The sequence below is a fragment of the Thunnus albacares genome, chromosome 5 (assembly GCF_914725855.1).
Source record: "Thunnus albacares chromosome 5, fThuAlb1.1, whole genome shotgun sequence".
NCBI classification, from domain to species: Eukaryota; Metazoa; Chordata; class Actinopteri; order Scombriformes; family Scombridae; genus Thunnus; species Thunnus albacares.
Window position 1 is genome coordinate 28,955,167 of NC_058110.1, and position 21,090 is coordinate 28,976,256.

A 21,090-nucleotide genomic window follows, 5' to 3' on the forward strand; every position below is an offset into this window, starting at 1 on the left:
GTGAAGCGATTCAGATGTGGTGGTGGTGGGCTGCTGCTAAACGGAATCAGTGTGAGTGTGCAGACTGGCAACATAATTAGGCTTCACATATTCATAAAATATGGATAAGGGATCTGAACGACAATGACAGCGATTTCCTGTCTGATACAGAATAATCCCAGCATTCAGAGGTTTTCTCTCCTCTCTGACCTGGAAACTTTGGTTGTGTCAGGAGCGAGAGCTGAGTGATGACAGCCTGCAGGCAACCCGAGGCCATGCATCTTTGTGCTGCAAGCTTTGAAAAAAATTAGACATTTGAAGAACAAGGGAAACTGTATTGCTTTCTCTCCTAATTTGGTCCTATTAACACCAGAATAGATCGTGACATTTTGGATCTTATTCTGAAGGAAGTTTTAATCAATGAGAACATTTTTTTTGGTAATAAAAACAGAACGGAATCAGAAAAATGGTGATTTTTACCTGTTTAGACTTTAAAAACAGAGGAAGTCCTCCAGGATTCAGTTCTCCTTGACAGGGGCGCCTTAACATTACTATAGGCACCGGGGCTACGGACATTTTGGAGGCCCCCCTCGTTCCAAGTGCACGCCTTCCTTCACAATATGCCAAGGCAACATTAATTCTGCACGCTGCGTCAATTGACAGTTACAAATAGTAAATGGAGTACCCTCCTAATCAGTAAACAGAATATGAAACTCAAAATAAGACAATATGTCAGCAGTAAGTCAAGACAAACAAGACAAAGCTAGGTTATCAGCCAAGTAGTGACCGTGTTAACTGGCGACTTTTGACTGAGAGTGTCATGGATGCTTGTAGTGACAGTACACGTAGTGTCCTCGTGAATACCTTCATTTTTCTTTTATGAGATTTCAGTACATATTAATCTCTGTTTTTCTTCGTTAATGATTTACAAGTGAGATAGTACGCTGAGTAAGAAGCATTCATCTCTCGTTATTTTTAATGTGGGAAACAAAACATAAAGATTAGCAGTGCAGCAGATTTTATACCATTATTTTCAGTTGGAAAAGTGACCCATATTCACGTTAAACTTAACCTGCTCTGCCACCGTAGACTCACATCATCCAGGAATGTATATTGTGTACAAACTGGGTGGTGGTTGCACCTCCAGCAGCCACCAGATTTGACCAGTCTCGTCTGTTTAACCAGTGACCATCAGTGTGGGATACGGCAACAAGTAGCAGCGTTTCCTCTCAAACAAGCAAACATTTAAAGAGATTAACGTCAGAAAAAAATAAGTGACGTTGCCTTAATGCAACATATAAAAGACGTTGATAACACAATAACGCAGTTTGACAAATTGTGTATTAAATATAAGCCATCTGACTGACTGATACTCATAGTAGATACACATTTGATCCTGAAGTATCAAAGCTATGGTTGTATAATAAGGTCTTATAATACATCCATAATCAAAGCAGGTTAGTGGTTTGGCCACATTTTCTACTGAGTAATGTCAAATCCTTCATGAAACACACTCAAACTAACTCTAAGAGAGATGAATGATTCTTGCTGGCAACAGTTTCATTTACAAACTTAGACAAAAATAATCTGATGAGTATTTATTAAATGTGTAATTAAAGTAAAATTAATAAGGAATTCTCAAGAAAACAAGCGCTCTCTAGGCGTTTTCAACAGCTGCCGTCACTATGAGCAAACACGTCACCAGTTAACACGGTCAGTCCAGCTGCCGATGCGTTCATATCATCGCGCACAAACTCCCGAAATTGAATCACTTCTGCCACAAAACCCTCCTCCAGGTCCATGTGATATTTTTGTTTTCCTTTTCGATGTCTTTACTTTGACAATCAAATGCAGCTAGCCGTCGAGCTGCACGAAAACTTTTGCTACACCACACCACCACACTCAAACACGACGTAATGACGTAAAATCATGTTGAAGCACAACGAGATGATTAGCTCATCATCACGTCTGTCCCTGCATCACAGGTATCTTACTCTCCTACATCGTGTTTACTGTGTGTGTTGTTTTTTTAAGCTCATGTCTCGTGATGCCCCTGGAGGCCTGAGGCCTGGGGCTTAAGCCCCGGTAAGCCTGTGCATTAACGCGCCACTGCTCATTGAAGCCAGATATGAAAAAAAATTAGGTTTTAATGGGACTTCTCTTTCACTCCTCTCTCTATCTCTTGGCATCCCTCGCACAGACACCCTCACTGTGCTTGTTTGCATGTTTATCACCACAAACCTGCCTAAATTTGTGCTGTTTATTCAGCTCATATCGTATTCTTTGCCACACTATTTATTCATCTGATCCCATTACACTGGGAGTCAGTATGCATGCAAAATCTCGCATTGTTTTTACAAAGATAGCAACAGCTCAGCAGAGAGTCAGACTCCACCTCGATCAGATTATATCGCAAGTATGTGATCAATAATTAACGAACAAACTGAACTTTTAATTAGCATCAGGCATAAAGCAGGCAAGATTACTGTATCCAGAGCAACGCTGAAAACATGATGTTGTTGCAAGTTACACAATGTTGCACGTGGAGTTAGACAGCGTGAGCAGGTGGTTGTATCCCTGTTGTTCTGAGAGGTTTCCTCTGGTAATCAACTCGATCCTTGTGGGCAAAGAAGAAAACCAGCTGCGTCTAGTCTATAGGACAGTGCTATAAAGATTCATGTATTTATTTATAGTATTTTAAGTGCTCTACAGGAATCCAAAAGGCCTCTGACAGAAGCATTATAGCCCGTATTGATTTTTTTTTATTGCATTCTTCTAAAAAATACCTATTGAGCAGATGAAAGACAGAGATACAGAGATTGTGTGTGGTTGTGTGTGTGGTGGTATAATTCTGCAACACTAATGGCCATGACTGGCTCTTCTCTGCATGCTGCCACAAAGTTTAAATCGGTTTTAAATTTTAATAAAGTCTGATGAAATGAAATGCCTTCACACAGACCCGTCACCTTTGATGAGATCAGTGGTATAAGAAGTATTCATATAAACATCCCCTGCAGACATGTTTGAAGACATATAAAAATACTACGCTTGGAACAGTTTTGTGTTTCTGATATGGTTATTACCACCATTAATTGCCACTTTAAAATCGTTAACTTGACATCACCTCCTTCTCCCTCATTAAGAATTCCTGAATCTATGAATATGCAAATATTCTTCATTTCAAAGGTTTAACTGCTGGACACAAGATGTCTCCTTCCTCACTGTAAAGTCAATTCTCAGTGTTTGTGTCACTGGAGGCTTCAAGTTTCCACATCACACTTGTGTCAGTTAAATATCGGACGAAGATTGTCTCCCAAAATAATTGTGATGTCACAAATCATGCTCATAGGTCCGTCCCTTTAACTGAGATTTTCAATAAGGACAGAAAAACTTTCCACTTTCAACAGATGAACATGAAAACAGCCTTCCAGTGCCAAACTCTGCACGTATATTATTCTGCACAGTGAAGCTCAAACTTCCAACTGAAGTAACAAGAAGAAAAAAACACATTTTTGAACAGAGGCGGGCTTTAAGTTAAAGTGCCAATAAAAAGTGTGACCAGTTACTCCATTACAAGTAAAAGTCCTGCATTCAAAATCCTGCTTAAGTAAAAGCACAGAAGTATTAGCAGCTAAAAATATCAAAAGTAAAAGTGCTCGTTCTGCAGTAAATTGGCCCCTGTGACAGACATTTTCTTTTATATTATTAGATTGTTAACACTCATGCATCAATGCGTAAGAAGCATTTTATTGTTGTAGCAGTCAAGGTCGAGCTTTAACTACTGTACTTTATATAAAGTTATGTAGTTTATTCCAGGGGTCATGAAATGATTGATTAGGAAACAAACAAACAAAAAAACTTCTGCTGCACAAATTTGTATGAATTTTTTAGACTTTGGATTGAATTTTTGCTTTTTTGTGACATATTAGATAATTTGACCTCTTTGGGTGTCAAACTGTTATTTAAAGATCCCCTCCAGTCATGTATTAAAACATTTACAAATCCTCTATTTGGAATAATAAAAAAAGAAAAAAAAGTTCCATTACCTTTGTAAAAAATCCTTAAAATCCTTCTCATTCTTGTAAAAATCCGCAAGCTGTGAACATGTAAAAACTGCTGGACACAAGATGTCTCCTACTTCACCGGAAAGTCCATTCTCACTATATGTACACTGGAGGTGTCATATTTCCATATCGCACTTCTATAAGTTACTATACTGTACAATACAATACTGAACCACAGTTGGCTCCAAACTAGTTGTGATGTCATAAATCATCTTGTAGGTACACACCTTAACCTGAGCACAGAGAAACTCCAGCAGATGAAAGTGAAAACTCCTTCTAGTGTCGAACTTTGCACGTAGTACATCATACTGGACAGTGAAGCTCAAACATTCAACTGAAAGAACAAGAAGAAAAAAATATCTTGATTGGAGGGGGACTTTAAATAAAACCATTTGAGAAATATTAATAAGAAATAGAAATAGTTGTCAGATGAATGTAGTGGGGCAAAAAGTAAAATATTTTTATCTGAAATACAGCAGAGTAGTTGTACAAAGGAACATAAAATTGAAATACAGTACCCCAAAATTGTACTTGAAATGTACTTAGTTGTTTTCCACCATTGGATGAAAGCCTTTTTTGATGATCATAGTGCATATCTGTTCAAGATGTGTGTCCGACTAATATGGTTATTTACCTTGAGAGCCCTGGTGCATGCTGCCTATTTAATGACTGGAAATGTCGCACTCCTAATTAAAAGTACACCTGTGGCTTCCTTCGCCCAGTGGGATACGCTCTCCATCTCCATACTCTAATTTGCCAGGGCAATGCCCAGTTTGTCTGAGTGCCAATCAACAAAAGACTTGATTTGCACTTGTGCGTGTAGGTTTTTTTTTTCTTTCTTTTCTTTTAGGCAAGATGAGACAGCCTTCACTCTGGAGAAACACGAGTAGCGCTCAACATTGATTTTGATGTTTGATGTCGTGAGTGCTCATATGAAAATGTGACACGAAAGCTTCTGTTGGTCCTGGAGAGGGAATTACTGTCTCATATCTTTAATGTCAAGGATTTAGAGATGTGTTGATTACAGCTCTGTACCTCCAAAATACTTCTCATTTGATATTATTATTTTATTTGCTTTGTCATGAGTGGATTTGCAATCAGTTTGATGATTTGGATCCAGTATTTGAACAATTCTACTCTTGTTTTGGATTGGTAATGTTAAAAATCAACCTTTATGGACAGTGAAAGGATTGTTTGACATTTCCGGAAATACGCTTTAACCATTTTCTCCAGAGAGTTAGATGACAAGAGCAATACCACTCTCATACTGCATCTGTCTGTTCAGTGGAACCAGCAGCTGTTAGCTTAGCTTAACCCAAAGACTGGAAACGGGGGAAACAGGTAGCCTGTCTGTATGTGACAAAATCTGCCCACCGACATTTCTAAAACTCACCAATTAACACATTATATGTTGTTTTTTGTAAACTGTACAAAAACTTAGGTGTAAAAGTGACAACCTGTGATTTCACGTGGATATAGCACATTATATGTTGTTTTTGTAATCTGTACAAAAACTGAGGTGTAAAAGTGACAATTTGTGGTTTCATGCGGAGTCATGTGCTGGCACTACTACTTGGCTGAGTCAGTGATGATTGTTTTTTACATTTTGGTTTCTGTAGAGATTAATATGCTTTAGTGCTGGTAGGCAGATTTTAAGGCTAGTTGTTTCCCTCTGTTTTCAGTCTTTATGCTAAGCTAAACTGACCAGCTGCTGGTTGTAGCTTCATATTTACTCTACAATGATGAGAGTTGTATCAATCTTCTCATCTAACTCTTGAGAAGAAAGTGAATAACTGTATTTCGCAAACTGTAATTGTTTAACATGTGTTAGACAGTATTTTCTGTATTTTAAATTAAGCTATGCTCTGTTTCGCAGTGTAGAAATATATACAGATAGATTTTGTATGTTTGCTTTGGACCATGAAGTACAATTAAAACTCTTCATGTGGAGAATCATGGGCTACACTTAAGGAAAAATGTTTTTATAAGGATGAGGCTTGTGATTTTCTTTATTTTTCTTATTGTCAACAAATCTCATGTGCAGAACCAAACCAACAACAGATTGATCTACTGACAAGTATTGTCTGTGTATCTAAAGCCGATAGGTCGTATTCATCTCTGCCGTAGACCTTGTTGTCCAAAAACTATTAAAAACATGTCAGTGAGCCACATAATTGCACTAGATGACATGTTCTTTGATCACCACAAAGATTATGGTTTAGAAAAGACTCCAAAGACTAATAATAGCGATCAAATAGGGTCAGTTTATTGTTGGTTTGGCTCTTCACAAAAGATTGTTGTAAATGAGAAAACTATAGAAGATCGTCAGCCTTGTCTTTTAACACAAATTAATTGAGAGCCTCACAACTTAAGAAAAGAGAGCTGGATGTCATGCATCCAAAGAAAAAGACTGAGAGACTTTCAAGTTTCAGTATATAAAATTCACCATGTGTTTTACATACATGTCTAAAATTCCTAGAGCAGCCTCCTAATGAATGCTGCTCAAAGCTCCTGAATTATGCAGAGGCATTTTCTGTTTAAAAAAAAAAAAAAAATCACATCAGCTTTGACTTGATAGAATGCAAATTTGTGCATTTCCCTCAGGCATTTGGGGGAAAGTAATTAAGCAAAAGACCCTTTGTCTTCAGAATGCTTTTTGAGTCATTTCATCGCAGGATAAGAAGACTATCTGTCAAGAGGAAAGCTTTTATGTACCATTGAGTGTGTTGACTTTTTCTAATCTATTGTTCTTCTAGACATTTTCCTCAAAAGTTTTCCAGTGCAACCGGGAGAGCTGAAGGACAAACTGTTCATTGTTAATGAGGAAGATGGAGGCCTGTCTGATGAGCACATCACCTCTCTGAGGAGGTATGACTTTGTGCCAGAAAAACGCTGATTTGTATTCATTCCTTATAGTGTCACGACTGAGGCTGAGAGGTGAGTGACTTTTTTTGTGCCCAAGTCCATGAGTGGTTAATGTGTTTTTCACCGGCAGAGACAAAACATTGGAAACCGGCAGCTTGGTAAATCATCAGTAAGGGATGTGAGTGTATGTTACAGTGAGGACAGTGTGAAACAAGGGAAACCACTGCCAGTTTATGAGAGGAAGACACAAGGTTTGCACAGCAGTCCTCGCAGTGTTCTAATACTAAAGAGCAGATGCCAGAACCTTTTACCAGAGCAGCTTAGTAATAAAACTTTTATCTCGGGTTATTTGTGGAGATGGAAACTATTGACATGCCCTCAGGAATATAACACTCAGAGTGGGTAAAATGCTTCCTGATTCTTACCTGCAGTTTACTCGGTGGCTGTGGACGCTGACCTCCTGGAAGGAGAGTGTGATCTAATGTACTGTGTGGAGGATTTTATTTATTCTATGAAAACGTAATATATATTTTAATGCGCCGCGTCGTAGGCCTGAGGAATACAATCTTGGAAGAACCACTCCCAACAGGTGTTGCAATATTAATGACCGGTGCTACTCCAGTGGCACATAGGCTGGCTCATGAAAAAGTGAATGCCTTTGGTACGCAAGTAAATGACAGAAAGAGGAAGTCCAATTTAAGACCAGCGGGGTTCAAATTCAGTGCAAGGAGTAAATGGCTTGTGCCATCAGCGTCTCGCTACTTTATAGAAACTGACGAGGACCATCAGCGCTACTTGGCTTTTAATCACTTGGCTTTCTCCAGGCCACTGTAAATCAATGTAATGCCATCAGTCCAAGAGCCTGAGGTAGAGAACATGTGATGACATGGGGCGAAGGTCAACATGGGAAAATATGTGCGATGGAAAAAGAAAAACATCGCCATTTGTAATCTAAATTTAAAATGAATCTACTCGTCTATAGGTATGAGTGTTTTTATTTTTTTTCTGTTGGATAAATAAGGGCTGACACTTTGCTCATGGACTCATGGGACTTTAAAGTCATGATTGGGGATTTTCAAACATGCAAACAAAAAACAACTGCATGGATAAGATGCAGAAATTCATTAATTAGCCTATTTTTATAGTTTGTAGATATACCATCGGTGACGGTATCCATGCCAGCCGCTGCAGCACCAGTATACTGTACATCAGCTGGTCAGCTGGTTATATTTTCTGTGCTGCTTGACACCATTTAACATAACATGACATAACATGCAAATACATTAACTTAAAAATATAGATAAATACAAAATGAGCTTAACTTTTGGGCCTCTGGAAATTAGTTTCTTAGGTTTTAAGGGGTGTTAAAGGATAGGTTTACATTTTTCAAGTCTATCTTAATTGTATAGTCTCATATGTGCAATAGTTACACATATGCTTATACGTACAGTATGTTTGAGTGGTATTGTACATTGAACATTGTTACTCGTCCCTTTAATTGTTCCTCTTGTCCGTACTAGCCGCTAAGAAATCCCTTCTTAAGCAACTTCAGTGTAAGAGATGAGGGACAAAATCCACAGTCCTCCTTTATCCTTATTTATTCTTAAATTCAGCTTAAGCTAATACGAGGCTTTAGCAGTCTGAAATAGACATTTCAAAGGGTTATCTTCCAAATACACTTTATGTCGCCAAACCTCTCCTGCGGTTCAGCAAGGAAACACTGTTCATGGAGGCACAAAGAGGCACACATTTTGTACTAAAACACTTGGGAAGATACTCACATGAATAGATTTAGTTGTCTTTGTGGCCAGTATGGACAGGAGGAACAATAATAGCCAACAATAACGCTTTCAATGCACATATGAGCATGTCAGTATTATTTTAAGAAAGGCTTGAAAAAATGTGAACTTATTCTTTTAATTAGGGGGTCCGAGACATATGAGACCCATATGTATTCTGGTTGTACTCAGAATAACTCCAGATCCAAACCATAATTCCATGTAGACTGTTTAAGGAGGTCACACATTTTTGCACTTGTTCACCTTAGCAATGAAATATTCACCATCTCACTATCCCAAGACTCTGGATTAGCCCTGGAAGAGAGTTTCTTCACTTTTTCCTCTTGAGTGTTTTGTGTGTGTGTGTGTGTGTGTGTGTGTGTGTGTGTGTGTATGTGTATGTGTGTGATTGTTTTTGTGTTTATCCTTAATCATGTGACTTTTGCGTACTTGTCTCCTGTCTGATGTGGACCCTTAAAGATTTCTGAAACTGTTTTTACCATATAAACCCTAATCTGTACTTTACTGTATTCATTTAATTATCAGGGAAAACAACATTGATTTACATCAAACTGATGTCAGATTTAGCCAAAAGGCACATTTTTATTTAATCTGCGGTCCCTGGTCAGGTTGATGTTATACATTAAAGAAACAAATGACATATAACAAGCAGACAAAAAGACATGAAAGCATATACAGTGTAGAATGATGAAAGCACAATTAAAGGAAACTTACAGAACAAATGCATACAAGCATATATATGTCAATCAGAACTTCAATCAGAAGAGATAAGACTAAAAATCATGAAGTATAAAAAAAACTAAAGTTCACAAGCAAATACCACGGACGCATGAAGCATCAAAATCTTTTAAATATCATGCTGGAGCTGTTGTTTCTCCAGGAGCCAAATTTTCAACTTTCCAACCACAGATTATCAAATCTCTCAAATGAGTTGGAAGTGTGTTTCATTCATGTGATGCTTGGAAAGAAAAGGATGGTTGGCTAAATGAGCTTTTTCCTTATACTGTATATGTTCATAGTTTTCTTCACATATTAGTCAAAATTCATCATTTCAATTCAAATCAGAATGAGCAAAACTGCAAAGTATTTTAAAATGGGTGCAGAGTCTGCGTTTAACAAGAACAATTACTTTGTTATGTTTGTTTTATGTTTAAGGTATGTCCCCACAGTGGATGATGTGGAAATGTATAAATCCCACAAAGGACCTGTGACAGAGCTGCATATTGTGGACCAGTACATGATGGAGGTACAGCTTTTAGTTCCTCATATTAACTAGAATTATAATTATGGGAATTTAGATTGTAAATTTCTTCCGATTTGACTCATCACACTCATGACCGGATTAATGCTCTATGGGGCCCCAAGAGAAAAATTTGTTATTGGGCCCCTATTGACTTCCAGTATACTGTACTGTAGAGCTGAAATGATTAGTTGATTTTGACAGTTTTAATGATTAATTACCTATTAAGTCAATTTTTAAGCAAAGATGCCAAAAAGTCACTGGTATAAGCTTCTCAAATGTGAATCTTTACTAATTTCATAACATTAAACTCTATATCTTTGGGCTTCAGGGAATAATGATCGGTATTTGTTACAATTTCCTGACATTTTATACACTGAACAATCAATTGATTATTAAAGATATGATTGTCAGACCTATTGATAATGAGAATAATTGTTGATTGCAGCCTTACAGGGCTCCTATAATGGAATAATACTACCTTTCCCCAAATGTCGACTACCACAGCTGTGGAGTACCTTAAAGTACAATGCCACTGATGTTCCCAGTACGGTAGCGTTTGCTTTGGTGCGAGGTAGCGGGGCGTGTTTCCAGAGCGTAAAAGACGACCCCTTGCACTCTTTATATGGAAGGTTCCAAACAAAAAAAGATGGCGCTGACCATAAACTGCAACTCTGGTGCTTTTAAACCGGCTCCAATGCACACCTTTGACATCACACCTTGATACGTCCATCTTTATGTACAGTCTATGTCTTGCCCTCAGACTTGTCTTTGCACTTTGATAAAACACAACTTTACAACAAATGAACACAATATAAACTAAAACAATTCAGGTCTTAAAACTAGATTTGACACATGCTCTCTCTTCAACACCGTGGTCACGAGTTAGAGGACCTGACACAGTTTATTAGACTTCAGAGGTGAAAAATTTTACCAAATTTGAGATTATTCAAACGATGTAAACCCAAATGATATGGAGTAATTCTGGGACTTTTGGGCAGATGCTGTTTCCACGTGCTGTTTCTGTAATCCAGCCTTGACTCCGTGACCCGAGCGGAATAATGCAGCTCCGGCTCATGTAGCACTTTCTTTAGGAGGGCTTGTTGAATCTTCTTTCACTTTGCCTCCTCATTCACACTCTGTGGGTGTGTAGGTGACAACCTCTTACCATTCATCTGGTTATCACCTTCCAGCATGCCTTGTAGTCGTGTGACCTGTGTGTGGTTGGCTAAAGGCTGCGGGAGGGGTAACTGATGAACAGCAGGATCAGCCCACGGTGCCTTTTGGGAATATTTGAGGGCTTTATTGAGGCTCATGTACTTCTTGAGGCACATGCTGTGTGCGGTGAGCTGTAAGCAGTCAGTGTGAACTCCACTAAATAGACAACATTATCAGTCATCTTTAGTGCTGCCAACTAAAGCAGGTATTCAAATATCACACTTAATAGGAACTGAAATGCCATCAATTGAAACTTGAGATTAGAGGTGACTGCTCACTGCTTTGAGGGTTTTTTTCCCCCCTCAAAATCTAATGTTCTGCAATTTTCAGTCATTCCACACATTTCCCTCTTAAAACCCATTAAATTATTAAAGTAAATGAAAGGACTGACACATTTTCTTTTATGAATCATTACAATTTCACAATTTTTGAGCATCATTATTACTTGGATTCAAATCTGTCCTCCACGTGATGTGCAGGATATTCAACCTACATTCATATTAACAATCTGTGTGGTGCAGCTGCAAAATAGTCTTATTTTCTGTCTATTAACAGTCATAGCAGTATCTGCAGGACACAAGAATGATATCTGACTACACATTTTATACCATTAAAGAAAGAAATCAATATGATAATGTTGAAACGCTGACCTTTACCTGAAGATGAATCAAATCAAAAAGTGCTTTGCAGGTATCGTAATCTAATGTGCTGCAAGACATAGAGCGCCTTCTAGTTTTGTATATATACTATATATATAGATCTTATATGTTCTAACATCATCAAGTTCAAGTTCAACTTTATTTGTCAATTGTGCAAAATAACGTCATCTGTACAATGAAATGCTTGAGATGAGGCTTGGGACAATACTGCAGGCAAAAGTAATTACACACAGTAACAATAAGATAAACAATAAAGATATTAGGTAAACAAAAGACAAGAAAAACTGCAGATAAAGAATTCACAGTAGATGCCTGTCATGCATTCACTGTTAACTTAAAGGATAAGGTTTTTCAGGTCTCAATTCAGTTAATTTTAATACAACTTGTCCATATGTACTCAAAAAACTGAAGATACCCTGTGCACAGCAGTACAACTCTCCTGGGTTCCAGCTGATGCAGGGCATCCAGGTGTGCTGGAATACTTTTTTGATTTATTGCCCATATGTACATTTAAAGAGTTATGAGTGGCTTTAATCATTCCTCCTTTCCATACTTGCTGTGAAGAAATTCCTTCCCAATGTAATTTCACTGGAAAAGATGGGGGGAACAAAATCCAGAGTCCAAGTTAGAGTTGGGAAATATCTCTAAATAATTAGATTAATTGGATTTTTTGTCTTTTCACAAGGTGTAAAATGTCTAAATTGTAAAATCGGGTTATTACAATATTCACAAAAAGGTTATTTTTATTCAAAAAGTAACATAGATGATAGCTGGCTACATTAGCGGTTTTGAGTCCTGTAAACTGTGATGTGATTAGTTGCACTACATGCTCACCTGCCACAGTTTACAGGACTGCCGTGACTCCAGGTGGCTCTATGGGAGGGACAGACAGAAAATTAATCGGTTTGTGTTAGTTGACGAGGTATCATCTCTGGTTATGAGAGTTGGGAGACGACAGAACAGTTTCCAGATTCTACATTGTATCTGTTGTCTCTACCTCCAGAGTGATTAACGCTAGTTAGCAGCAGTCAAGTTGAGATTTGATTTTTAGGCCATATTGCTGAGCCCTAGTCCAAGGCAAAAATTCAGCTGAAGTTCCAAAGTTGCAGGCTTTTCATTACAGAATTCCTTATTTCTGTCTCCCTGGACGGTATTTCAGATTACAGCTGCAGGTAACATGGTAATGAGTTAATTAACCCCAAAAAGACTGACAGGAAGATACCCATTAGGTTTGACTGATTAAGATAGCTGAAGCCTCATATTTGCTTTGGATAAATTTTGAAATGCATTTTTGCACAGGAAGAGGACTGTGGATTTTGTCCCACATCACTTAGATTGGAATAGTATCAGTAAGGGGTCTCCTCACAGCCAGTATGGATGGAGAGGAGGAATTATAACCATGACCAATAACTCTTTCACTGACATACAGGCATGTGAGTTTTGTTTTATGACAGACATAAAAAAAATACGAATTTATCCTTTAATAAATCCTGTGCTTGTGCCAAAACGGAAATACCTTTTTTATATATCTCATATTTGGTGAACATGCAAGTTTCATTATTATAAATCTGTGAAAAAGTCAGCAAAATATCTGAAGATGTGATTACTTCAGACTTGGTGACTAATGTGTGAATGCAATTTTAGCCCAGGAGGAATTATATTATAACAGTGTTACCTTGGCATGAAATCAGTGAGATCTGTTAATCTCCCATTAGAAATTTAAAATGTGTCAGAAAATGTGACAAGAAGAGGAGCGCGGTGCTCGAGAGGATGAGGAATGACACATTCCGGACCCTTTTTTTTTTTTTTTTTTTTTTTTTACAAAGAGCCAAATGTTTACATGATCTAGATTTCTAACACTAATCCTAATATCTTTCCTTAACCATCCGTCAGAGCAAGTGCCCTTTGGCTTTTGGGAGAAGCTACCTGAGCGAGACGGTCTGACAACATGGAGTGATTTATTAGAGGTTAGCACCGACTCAAAGGTCGACTAGGCAGCTCAGCCAATTGTTTCAAGGTGTCAAGCCTTCCGTTTCTCTGTTAAATCAGCCTGTCGACAGGCCCGCAGGGCTCTACTTTCGCCTGAAGTAATTTGGGCTCTTCACGCCACAGAACTTGAGTGTCTGTGGACAAGCTGCAGCCCTCCAACGACTGTATCTCCCTGCAGCATCTTTTAGCCGCACTGCTTTTTAGATAATTCTGAATAATCACATGGAAATGGGTTGTGCAGTGATGTGATAATTGCACTCTCTTCTTTACACACATACAGCAGCTTATTGTGATTATCTTTTCCCTGCCACAGATGTGCAACATCACCTACCTGAGCACACAACTTGACCTACTGCTGACTCTGAGAGAACTACCGATCGGCATGAACGACCTGCAGCCTGTGAGTTTTTTCTCCCATCACCTAATGGAGTCAAATCAAAGGTCGAATCAGATGTCGAGCTCTTTTAAAATCTGTGTAAAGGATAATCAGGGATTTCTTTTTAAACACATTATACATGTTAGAAAAGAATTGCTGAAAACGTGAAAAGATTGTGAACTATATAGTACTGGAATGTGGACCGTTAAACTGTTTTTCAGCATTTCTGTGTTCAGAATTTTTTGCGTGGGCCTGAAATGGTGGTTCGATGATGTAATAGAGTCATACTAGAATGACTCCTTCCCTAACACTATATAAGAGCCAGAGCGCCTTGGCATCAGCTGGATGTGTAGTCTGTTGTTTGCTAATGGCAGCATGCAATTCTTTTACTGCTAGCTTAGCATTAGCATCCAGATGTACGCTGCAGTCACAACAGTAAATGTAAACTCTCCGGGCAGATAGAAAGGTCTACACTTAGCTATGAGATATTTTAGTTTAGCAGAGTGGTGCCTCTCGATAATAGCATTGTCCGTGCACCATGCTTTGTCCCCTATTGCTCGATAACCAGTCATTTAAGTCACATTTTTACTGAAGTAAGTCCACATTTACCTAGAAAATATGTCCCGAATTAAACAGTGGCTCCTAGCGTTACTTTATTTTTGAAATATCATCCATGTTACTTGTCTTACACTTATAAACAAGGTCTATTTTAAATTGTATATTTTTATAAGGGAGTTCAGCGTGAGCGTTGTTAAGTTCAGAGGCTCAGAGACTGTTCACTTGGGGCAGACAGCTGAACTCCCAGTGTTTCAGAGCAGAGAAAACATGCTTATTTTATATACTTGGAGATTTTTTTAATCATTCAAATTTGGCTGGGTGGTTAGTATCACTTTTTTCTGTGGTGTGAAAAAGTCAGAACACATATTTTTTATTGCTTTACACAGACTGCCCCATTCCCACAAGCTGAAAAAGGGAAAAGCACAACCTCCACAGCACACGATGATGGGGACAAACCGTCATTTAATACATGAAAGCTTTTCCCCTCCAGTTTGAGTTTTATGCCTAAAGTGGTGGCTGAAGTAGTTACTATTCTATTTGCTGGATGGTTAAGAGTCTCGAAAACAGAAAGGCATGAGAGGCACTTAAGACACCTCTTTTCATTTAACAGAGAGGAAAAGATGTATCTTAATCAAATCAAGTTCCATCTTTCTGTAGGTGGTGTAAAGCATACAAAGTTTTTACCTTTATCAGAAGAGAGCTGGGACAAAATACATTAATTTAACATCATTCAACAAACTTCTGGACTCTCTTCAAAGACGAACATGCTTAAATTAATACGGGTAAAAACAACTTGAAAAGTATGTGAAATATGAATTATTTTAGGTTCTTTTAGCGTCTTTCTTAACCCTTTCACACAGTCAAAGGTTTGTGCAGTACGGGACGTTTCATGCCCATCATTAGTCTAATTGTTAACACTCTCATAGAGGATAGTTGTTTACTGGCATTGGGGACTGCAGGGTGTGAAGATATTACAGTCAGACAAGAATACCTCTCAGCTCCTCGTTTTTTTATTTATTTTTTTTATATGATTCTCTCAAGCTTCTGTTTCTTTCAGCATCAGTGCTTCAGTCTTAATCTCTTGTCTGCTGACTGTCTGAGAATGAAGAGAAACAATGGATAAGAATGATGGCACCGTAATCCATCGACTGCGACAGTAATTTTTCTTTGTCTAAAACACAGGGACAAACATATTTTGTGCTTGCTACATGACTCGACAAGAAAGATTAGCAATTTCATTAAGTTTCAATTTATTTTCTTTCAAATGTTGTTATTATTTCTACCGCGTTGTCATCTTTCATTTATTAAAAAATTAATTTTTCAATCAAAATGAGATATTTGGGTTCAGGGATCCTAATCTAATCACAGTCCACAGTGTAGTGTACCACTGTCTCACAATAAAATTTGTTCAAATATGGAGAGTTTAGGGTCTTCTCTGCTACAGAGTATTAATTCTCCAACACAACAGATTTCTTAAGGCCTGAACATTAAGGAGGATTTACTCGCCACCTGACAGACAAAACTTGAGGAGAGAAAATGGAGAAGTCACCACCGGGGGGAATGTTTCTCGCCTATGGAGTGTCTGCTAGTGCTAAGTTTCACTGCCAAGATGACAGGTTTTACTTTGCATTGTGGACCCGACTCCTTCTTTAAACTGTTTGATGTGCTCTGTGAGCAGCCATTTCCAAATATAAATAACAGAGTCAAAGAAACAGATATCCAAAGTCAGTGATGCAGTAGACAAGAGAGAGCTCTGGCCGGGGAGGCATCTCTTGAAGCTGTGATGTACTGGATGTTAAAACCAAATGTAGGAATTTCAGCAGTTTCGTTAACGGCGCCTCTTTTGTACAATTAAAGCCACAGTGAAACATAAGTTAGAGCAGCTTTAGCATCTGTAAATGTAATAGTTGTATAGTTATAGCATAACTAGGAGAGGGTTTTAAATCAAGTCCCTCAGATTTGATTGGATTGCTTAAAAGTGGATGTGGATGCAAATACAGAGTGATGCAGGGGAAATTAATATATCAGAGCACAAACGAGCTATGTAGGAAATGTAAACAAAGTTTTTGCCTACTGAAATTGTGTTATGATATTGCTCTGCTAGCAAGGGTTAGCTAGTTGCCCCAAATCACATTTGATTGGATACGTTTATTTCAAGAAGGAGAAATCAATTGAAAGTGTACAACAATGTTTATTGATGTTAGCGGCAGAAAGATTTTTTGGCGTTTACACTAGATAGGAGATAGGACAGGATCCCCCTGCAGTCGAGACTCTGGTGATGGTGGTTGATGGAAACCTTTAGAAGAGTCCCTGGATATCATGGAGGTCATTGTGGTGATGGGGAGGGAGTGGGAAGCACAATAGCAGGTCTAAAAGACTTGCAGCAATATTTAAAAGAGTGGCATAGGGACTGATCAACTTGAGGAAGATGAGTAGAAAGATAATTGGCCAGGTGGTGATGTCAGAATTGTGAGTGAATTACTTTTACTTTATTTGTACTCAAGGGGAAATTGGTTGTGCAACAGTGTAACACAGGATAAAAAAAACAAAAAGCACATGATCACAACCTATAAATATAAAAACATCAAAAGAAAATAAAAGGATTTTGACAGCATGGGAAAGTGGAATGACAGAGAGGAACACAACAGCAGGAAATGGCAGACGTTCACGCATAGTGGAATAAAGACGGAGCACGAAGGAAGAGATATTCCCTCTTGAATTTTCGCCAAAGCTTCATGTACACGACCCTGAGTTTAACATGAGTCATCAAAAATGTTTCACAGGAAGCCAGACAAGAGGCACTTTGATATAAAAATAATTTTAAAAAAGCCAGCTGAACTGCACAATTAACACAGGGACACAAGTAGAACACGGTAGAACTTTGAATCTTTTATTTCATTGTGTTATTAAAGTCATGAGTGGCATATAACCTCATGCAAAAAAAAAAAAAAAAAAAGTTCTGCAATTATACACAGTTTGCCTTTTTGTAATAATACCAAACCTCTAAAAGCAGGTTAAATTACATCATGGGCTGTTTCAATTACAGTACCAGTCAAAAGTTTGGACACACTTTCTCATTCGAGGGAATGGGAAGGTGTGTCCAAACTTTTGACTGTTACTGTATGTTTTATAGAAATGTCAGTATTTTTGCAACGATGGTACAGATGGTCCTGTGCAAAGCCAGTTTGTATATCTGCTTTCTCTTCTGTGTAATTGAGACTGTCCCACTGGTAGGTGCTGGGAAGTTATTCTTAAAACAGGAGCATATGGTGGGAGTGCTGTTGCTGGCTGGCATGGACCTTATTTGGAAAAGCTTAGTCTTTGTCAAGGACTATGATTCCCATATCATCAACTCCCTTTTTCCTCCAACACACCATTGGCAAAACCTGAAGTCCCACTGTAATCTTTTTCCCTGTTTTTTAGTATAATTTCTATCCATATTCAACAGGATCTGCTCAGTGCTGGTTAAACAGGGAAATTGTGTGATATTCTAGAGGGATAGTTGTACTTGACACAATTGCATACCAAATAATATTCTTGCCAAACAACAAGGCCCTGATTATTCATTTTATGAGGTCAACTGAGGTGTTATGAGATGGCTGTTTATCTTTTTTAATGTAAAATACTAAAGCCTGGAGTTATTTTTGTCTACACTTTGCCAGCACATAGAACCCCCAAACAAACTTTAGCCTTATTACTTAAATCTCACAAAGGTCTTGTGTGGAGAAATGAATGTAAGAGTTGGATTGCGGTTGGATTACAAAACAAAACGACTTTACTCTGTGCTCCTGTGTTTGTCTTCCAGCTGATTAACCAGAAGATCAGAATGTGCAAGGAGCTGTACAACTGCAGGTCATTTGTTTCCGTGCTGGAGTACCTCCTCGCCATTGGCAATTACCTCAACGAGAACGCTGGAAAGGAAAAGGCCAAGGGATTCCGCCTCTCCTCCTTAACTAAAGTATGACTCCACCACTGTTGCCTTGACGTTTGATTGAGTTGTGGCACTAGGCTAATAAGACTACTCATTGATATACACAACAGGGCACCTCTGCATCTTTTTTCAATTTTGTCCTTCCTGTTGCGGTCAACGAGGTTTACTCCGGTCTTTGACACGGACATTCTGATTCTCTGATTCACAGGAGAAATGAAACTTTGCACTAGTGTGGCCACTAGTTGAATCTCTGAAGTTCACTATCATTAACTACAGTGGGGAAAACGCTTATTTGTTTCTTGCCAAGACTTAAATGAGAAGATTGATACCACTATCATATCTGGAATCACGCTTTGCTCTGTCCAAAGGTAACCAAATTTGCCTACCAGCACCTTTAAAGGGATGTATCATGCACATTTCCAGGTCTATATTTATATTCTGTGGCTGCACTGGTATGGCTCTTTGAACTGCGGAGCTGCAGAAAGGGCCAGTATAAGATAAATGAGTTTTTTATCTGTAAATCAGTTCAAAAAACTCCTTATTTATCTTATACTGGATCTTTATGTAGCCCCTCAGCTCAGCCTCTGTCTGAACAGGCCATTTTAGCTCCTGTCTCTTTAAGGCCCGCCTCCTGATGAGCCCACTCTGTTCTGATTGGTTAGCTGCAGGAAGCTGCCCCTCAGCAGACTTTGAAGGAGGATTTCACTTCTTTTTCTTGTTCTTTACTCAAAATGTACATGTTTGACCCTGAATCTGATCCAAAATATGCGAATGGACAACGTGAACAACCCATGTAACAACCTTAGCAACAAAGGCTACAGAACAGATGGCCGTTTGTGGGCTTGCAAGAACAATCTGATTTCATTATGAGGAGGCAGTAGAGGTAACTTTGCAAATGAAGCATTAAGAGTAGGCTGAAGCCCTGGCTTTTGACTTGAAGGGAGCATTTTTACATATGTTCACCTCAAGTTTTGGCACTTTGACCATGTTATACATAGACATCCAACATTATAACAGCATAAAAATAACAAAAAATCCCACAAAGCATGATATGTCCCCTTTAAAGCTCACCAATTAAAAAGTTAGAACTTCTTCAAAGTGTGAAAACTACAACTATTCTTTGGCTGGGAGCAGTAACTTCCTGGTTGCCTGGCAACCTCACATTGACGACAGGACTCCATGGATGTATTAAGAGAACTGGATACAGAGCCGCTGCTCAGCCTTGCTGCCAGTTTTTCCACTTGCGCTCTTTTTGGACCACTGCCCTGTGGCCCAAAAAGCATTTTCCCCATTGACCACCATTATAAAAGAGACATCTGTAAAACTGTTGACAGGACACCTCGAACTGCAAATAAGGTCAATTATTACTCTTTGTATTATGAATTTTTAATGCATGAAGACTTTATATATGCAAAACTTTCCTTGAGCATAGAAAAGTAAAAATCTGTGCATATTTAGTGGGCCAAACCCGGAGGCAAACCTGAAAGCTACAAAAAATTTTTGGCTCATGTATCAGGTGAGCAGTTTACATTCAAGTTCTGGTTTACATATCCAGTTCTGGTAATACATACATGGCCCAGCCAAGAAATAGTCCTGCACACAACCCCAGTAAAACCATGTGTTTTCACACTTAATTAAAAGAAGATTAAAACATGCTCATTAGCAAGCTATAGAAATGATGGTGAATTTTATTACTTTCAGATGTAGCCAGGCTAGCTATTTCCCTCTCTTTCCATTCTTCATGCTAAGCTAAGCTAACTGGCTGCTGGCTATAGACGTATATTTCCTGGAAAGACACCTGGTATTGATCTTACCATCCTGGCAAGAAAGCACATGAATCATCCAAAATTTTTAACTATTACTTTAAGGTTCTGTACTTATTGGATGGTTTTTGCTGTTGTCAGGGTTTTTTTTTTTTTTTTTTACCGATATCAGAGTGTCTTCTGCATTCCTCTGAATTTAATTTGAACCACTCTTTTGTGTGTATGTCTCGCTACTGGGAAGGTTTAAGGGCAGTGCTCCTGGCACAGACGTAAAATGTCCTCTGCTCCATTTAATGAAGCCGGGGCCTCGTGTTTCCTCAGAGGTGTTTCCAAGTCTAATTGAGAAGAGTAAACTGTTGCTGCTTGAGACAGACTCTCATCAAATTAATGGCTGACTGCTCACAAGAAAAATGCATCGAGGTTATCTCAGATCTTTTTTGGTTCTTGTTTTTTCACTAGTGAGCATCAATACTTGGTTCATGTCTTGTATATGTACTCCTTGGAGGCAGGCTTGGGCCTTAAATTGGTAAACAACATAACCTAGAAAAAGACTATGAGTGCCTACGACAGGATTAGAGAGGTCCCTCTTGCATTTCAATTATATAGCATCATCGAGTGAAACAAGGCTTGCATTTTCATCAGTCGTCAT

General features: G+C 38.5%; 1 protein-coding gene across 8 annotated transcripts in view; it reads left to right on the plus strand.

The window, feature by feature from the left end:
- Positions 1-21,090, plus strand: part of LOC122982171 (formin-like protein 13) — a 48,859-nt gene that overhangs the window by 13,651 nt on the left and 14,118 nt on the right. For all 8 annotated transcript variants that reach the window (XR_006403410.1, XR_006403411.1, XM_044351266.1 and 5 more), the window contains 4 exons: positions 6,800-6,911; positions 9,863-9,953; positions 14,127-14,213; positions 18,553-18,705. Coding sequence is in view for 6 of the 8 variants with exons in the window: in XM_044351266.1 (XP_044207201.1) it covers positions 6,800-6,911; positions 9,863-9,953; positions 14,127-14,213; positions 18,553-18,705 (443 nt within the window). In the remaining 2 variants the exon portion in view is untranslated. The remainder of the gene's footprint in view (positions 1-6,799; positions 6,912-9,862; positions 9,954-14,126; positions 14,214-18,552; positions 18,706-21,090) is intronic.